Source organism: Microtus ochrogaster, chromosome 15 (assembly GCF_000317375.1).
Source record: "Microtus ochrogaster isolate Prairie Vole_2 chromosome 15, MicOch1.0, whole genome shotgun sequence".
Lineage (NCBI taxonomy): Eukaryota > Metazoa > Chordata > Mammalia > Rodentia > Cricetidae > Microtus > Microtus ochrogaster.
The window spans coordinates 27,963,612-27,969,279 of record NC_022017.1 but is presented as its reverse complement, the minus strand read 5'-3'; the positions used below and the strand labels follow the sequence as shown (position 1 = coordinate 27,969,279).

Here is a 5,668-nt window from a genome sequence, read left to right as displayed (position 1 = left end):
CCTTGAACTTGCTATGTGGTTGAGAATGATGAACTTCTGGTCCTCTTACCCCACCTTCTCCTGAACACTGAGATTGTAAGCATATGCTACCAGGTCCAGCCTGTGTTATGTTGTAGGTCAGACCCAGGGCTTCATGACTGCAGTGAGCCCACGCCAACACTGATGTGAGCTTTTAGCCCCTCATTTTTTACTCAAAGCAGGAAACGAAGGACAGCTCAGTTCGCAGAGAGTAGGCTCACAGGAGTCTGGGGGCCTCGTTCCCTCCTTCCAGCATGGGCCTGGCTCCTCCACAGCCCCTCTCCAGAGTGAGTGACCAGAGAAAATACATACAAAGACTGTTCAGATTACAAACCACACAGAAGCTGCCACCACAACCCTCAGCAATGGCCCAAGGAGATAGTGTGGGCTTCTCTGTCCAGTGGGCGGGGTGGAGAGGGCAGGGCTGCCCTGCTCTGCTGCTCCCTAGCTGTGGGATGTGGTCACTTACTTTCCCTCTCTGGGAGCTGGTTCCTCCACAGCCATAATAGGCCATGGGTGCTGAAGGAGCCCGGTAAAGGCTCAGGGCTAAAGGTGGGTGCCTCCCACTCGACCTGGGGCTCCCTGTGCTCACCGTCCGGAGCTTTGTCCACTGTGTACCAGAGTTTGAAGCGAGCGGAATGTTCGTTCCTCAACTCCTCCAGCTCAGGCCGCAGCAGGATGTCTTTCTCGGACTACAAGAGACAGACCGCCAGTCAGGAAAGGTGACAGACACCTCGACAGGGACAGATCCAGGAGTGGGTCGTCATGCCCCTGTGGACCACACTCAGCAGCTCGGAGGCAGATGCTGAAGCTCACTAGAATCCTTGCCTGCAGGGCCCCTCAAAACAGCTGGCCAACCGGACCTTATAAATGGGGCCTGTGAGCCAGGTATGGAGACACATGCTTATAATTCCAGCATCTAAGAGCAGAAGCAGGAAGACCATGAGTTCAGGACCAGCCTCCACTTGTGGGTTTACAGTCCATTTAAGTTTTCTCTCTCTTCCTGGCCTAGGCAAGGTTTCCATGTAGGTATCAAGGTGTTTTTGACAGCTGTGCAGGGACCAAGTCTTAGGACAATTGAGACTAGACTGGAGACAGGACATGCTTCCCCTGGGTTACTGTGCCTGACACACGGGCAGTGCCGAGCTGGCCCTGATGGGTCCAGGGGACAAGATGACCTGAATCATATCTGGGAAGCACAAAGTCCCAGGGTCTGGCCTCTACACTGCTGCGACAGGTGGGACTCGGCCCGGTCTCCCCAGAGACATCACAAGAATTCATATTCAGCCACAAAACAAAGGACCTGAGAAGGCTCTCGCGAAAGTCGCCAGCCTAGTCTACCAGTGAGAAGTGCAGGCTACACAGCAGGTCACAAAAGCCAGGCTTCCGCCATGCTCAGAGGCCTGTGTCATGGGCATCTCACCTCCGTCTCTGCCCAGGCCAGTGTCCTCCCACTCTACCAGAATTCCAAGGTGAACTCTGCCCAAGGTGAAGGCAGCACCCAGTGTGCAGGAAAGAGTTTAGGGGTAGGGAGATGCCTCAGGGCTCCCTCTTTAGCAGCCCCCCACACCTGCTGCCACCAGAATGTCTGCCCTGGCCCTCATTCCAGACATCCTCGGCACCTATGTAGAGCCCTGGCTGCGCCCGGAGCCTGCCTGTGCTGGGGACTGTTCACTGACCTGGTTGGCGAAGAGCAGGTAGCACACGGTGTGGTCATTTGGGTCCTTCATGACAGCACGGATCACTTGAAGCATTGGGGTGATGCCTATAAAACAAGGTCCCCACGCACTGAGTGATGCCTGCTAGGGCACACTGGTCACCCAAGCAGAGAGAAGCGTGGGACACCGAGGCCCGGCCTCAGACCTGCCTCCCCCATCCTCACATCCTGACCTACCACAGCTCAGCTGGGGCTCCAACCCTTACCTGTCCCTCCTGCAATCATGCCTACAGACTTCACCGTCCTTACAACAGGGTTGGACTTCTTGTCTGCGCGGATGGCAAACTTCCCTAGGAAGGGAAAGATGGGTAATTGAAGCAGCTGAGCCCTGTGGGGTCCAGCGCAGGGAGAAGACCACACAGCCCCAGCCAGAATGGTTCTGTGCAAATGAGTCCTTTCATGGGAAAGAGAGAACACAGCAGGGCAGAGTGGAAGATACCCACTCATACACTGGCTGGCTGGTTTGGGGGCACCAAGTAAGCAAAGCAAGCCAGTCTGTAACTGAACCTGGTCCCCGAAGCATGGCCGGGGCAGCCCCTGAGCAGGCCACTTACCCTCTAAACAGCCAATGACCAAGGTAGGGGAGAATACCACTTGTCCCCACCTCCCAGCCTTCCCAGACAGAGAACCCCCAGCTCTCCAGTTCCCAGGGATGCCCACTCCAATCACCTTTGCCCTGGTAGACCAGCAGCCCATTGGGGCCCCGGAATTCAATGGTGTCTCCGATATTCATGTTTTCCAGGTACTGGGACATCTTCCCTCCAGCAGGAAACTTGGGATGGGTGTCCTTGAAGTAAACCTGCAAGCCACACAGGTATCTCTAAGTCCCTACCCAGCCTTGGGGTACCCCAGCCTCTCCTAAGGTCCCATCCACCCAAACTTAAGCCTTCTACCCCTCACTTCACAAAAGCAAGGCTTCCACCTGCCCCGCAGGGCTACTAGCGGGAGGGCCATGCTGCACCAGCTGAGGTTCTGTGTCCACATCTCCACATCTGCCAGCGCAGTGAGGCTCTGGGTATCAGCTCGGCCCCGCCCTCCCTCCTGGTACACTCTTCAGTAGTCACACAAACATCGCCCCCGACAACTTCCTTCTGGGCCCCTGTGGGATTACTGGCTTGGGAAAGGGGAGGCCTATGATACAAATGGCCTAAGAATATGGACACAGAGGAGCAGCAGTACCCCTGTCAGGGCTGGGCCGTCTTCCCAGGGAAGGGGAGAAGTGGGCAGAACACTGTCATAGGCTCTGGTACATCCAGGGCCAGCAGGAGCCATGGAGACTAAGGAGGGGCCAGTCGACAGCTTTTTGTTTTTATCCCCCCCACCCCCCGGCTCCCCCACCTCCCTGCACTCTTTTTATCTGACCAGAGATTCCAACCCAGATGCTCGGTCCATGACCATTTCCTTTGTTTCTAGACAAAGTCCCAAGCCGGACTGCGGCATACAGGACCCTGTCTAGTCCTACGGATGTCCCCACCTTTTATCCACCCCTCAAGGCCCTGCTTTGCACTTTTTTTTTCCTTTTTTCTGAGACAGGATTTCTTTGTGTAACTACCTTGACTGCCCTGGAACTCACTCTGTAGATCAGGCTGGCCTTGAACCCACAGAGATCCACCTGCCTCCTCCTCCCCCCACCCCCCACCAAGAGCAGACATTAAAGGTGCACACCACCATGGCCTGGTTCTGTTCTGCACCTGTCAGCTCTCAAGTCCTCTGACTTCAGAGCCTTTACACCTGGAAGGCAACACCCACTCCGCTAGAGTTCTTCCCCTTCTCTGCCACCTGAGAAGGAAGCAGGTCTCCACACCCCGCCCTGCCACCTGCACTCATGCCCTGGGGACCCTACCTTGACCACCAAGTCCACGAAGCCCTTGTCGTCATCGCTAGAGACGGGAGTGTAGGGCCGAATGACCAAGTTCCCATCGATCCTACTTGAGAGGTAGATGTGCTGGCCTGTACGGCAGGGAGGGGTCATTTGGGGTCATGCACCATCCCCCCAGGTGCTTTTCTTCCCATGACCCTACACCTGTTTCACAATCAAACTCTGGCCCAGCCTTGGCTCCCACTGCTCCCTCCCACCTCAGAGGGATTCCCAGCATGCCTTGGCACTGGTCTTAAAACCTATGCTGGTGCCACTGTCGGGGACACAGGCCCCCTCCCCCACTGGACTCCAGGGAGGAGATGAGCTAGGTTGAGCAGACTCACCAATGGGAAGGCCCAGGATGTGCTGAGGCGAAGGCAGGGCGAAGCGGAAGCGCCGTGTGTCGTGACTGATGATCTGTAAAGAGGCAGAGCTGCTGGACCTCAGAGGTCCCCATGGCAATCCCTCAGCAGTGACAGTGACGTCACCAGCACGCACATACTGGGGGGGACAGTCACATGTCTGGCGGGCCTCTGCTTTTGCAGAGAAGGCCACATAACTGGGGGGTAAAAGGAAGAATAAACATGTGGTCCCAAAGGGGGATAACAGACAATCCAGAAAATTCCACATGGTGGTGGGAAGGATCCACCTCTACTCTCAGCTGGAGCCTAAGGTAACACGGGACTAAAAAGGAGCAGAGCTGAGACAGAACCATTATGTGCCAAACCTGGCAGCGGAAGGTTCCACAAGTCACTGCAGCCAAGAGCCCACAAGGAGTGAGTGGCTGAGGCTGAGCTATGTAGAGCCAGTAATCATAGCAACCTCTACTGCCTGGGAGGTCCTGGGGTTGGCCACAGCCAAGAGCCTAAAGTCAGGCCTCCACCCTCCACAGACTGGGCACTAGGGCAGAGTCAACAGCTGGACTGTGGAGGCCACTTCCCCTCCAGGGATGGCCGCGGATGCTTAAGAGCCGAAGGAAAGGACCGAGAGACCTCCTGAGACCCCTGTGGGAAGATCAAGCAGTCTGCCAGTGACTAGCCAGAGCTGACTGTGGATCCTCTCCTGGCACCCAAGCTGGCTCGAGGAAGAGCCAGCATCTGCAGGGCCACACCCACAGGGGAAGCATCCATAGACGGCCGCAGCACTAACATGGTGTGTGTGTGTGTGTGTGTGTGTGTGTGTGTGTGTGTGTGTGTAAAAGGCAGGTGTCCCCATCTTAGGTCTGACTGAGAAAGGCCTTGGTCCTCAGGAAGAAGTCAGCACAAGGAGGCAGTTGGGCAGGGGAAACCCCACCCTGCACATTTGAGCGGAGGAAACATTGGAGAAGGCTCTCTGGGCACCACTACTCAGGGAAAGCTGTGGGCCACCTGCCTCCCAGAACCTTTGGGCTCAGTCAAATAAGGCCTCAAGCTGACAGGGAGCAGAGTCCAGCAATACTGACTGGGCCTAAGGGCCAACGGCAGATACCACCCTCTAGAGATTTTGGGGGGAGGAAGTACAGATAACTACTAAGACAGTGTCTTGCAAGGCAGCTTGGCAGGACCACAAAGCAGGTTCACCTGCTGACAGGGAGGGGCAGCAGCAGGCTGTGGAGGGGGAGGGGAAGAAGCTGAACTCCAGAAACGCCAAGTGCCCATTCAGTGGGGACAGGAGGGTTCCCATTGTGCGGACTTGCGTCCTCATAAAGCATATAGACAGTCTCAGAAAACAAGCAAACAAACCAAACACAAGAAAGCAGTTTTGGATTCATGGAAACCCATCTGCATTGTGTGGGCAAAATGGAAGCAGGCTTCAGGCTTCCAAAACAGACTACTGGGCCATCCATGGGTGGGGAGGGGAAGCCCCACCGCACAAGCAGAAGTTTCACAGTGACACACAAATCATTAAATTAAGATGCAGCAAAGAGGGGAGGTGAAAATGAAAAACGAAAACAGGTAAAGAGGGCTGAGGTGAGGGGCAGAGCTCTGAGCACCTTGCTTAAAGCCCTGGGTTCCATGCTCAGTAACACAACAAGCCAAGAACCTGACAAACAGGGGCAGTTAAAAGCACTGACTGTTGAGCCGGGCGATGGTGGC

General features: G+C 55.7%; 1 protein-coding gene across 1 annotated transcript in view; it reads right to left on the bottom strand.

The window, feature by feature from the left end:
* The window catches only part of LOC101993910 (NADH-cytochrome b5 reductase 3), an 18,548-nt gene that overhangs the window by 3,805 nt on the left and 9,075 nt on the right, over positions 1 to 5,668 (bottom strand). The window contains exons 3-8 of the mRNA XM_005354447.2: positions 3,938 to 4,010; positions 3,579 to 3,685; positions 2,405 to 2,534; positions 1,942 to 2,025; positions 1,698 to 1,783; positions 611 to 710 (exon numbers count right to left, since the gene is read on the bottom strand). Of these exons, the coding sequence (XP_005354504.1) occupies positions 611 to 710; positions 1,698 to 1,783; positions 1,942 to 2,025; positions 2,405 to 2,534; positions 3,579 to 3,685; positions 3,938 to 4,010 (580 nt within the window). The remainder of the gene's footprint in view (positions 1 to 610; positions 711 to 1,697; positions 1,784 to 1,941; positions 2,026 to 2,404; positions 2,535 to 3,578; positions 3,686 to 3,937; positions 4,011 to 5,668) is intronic.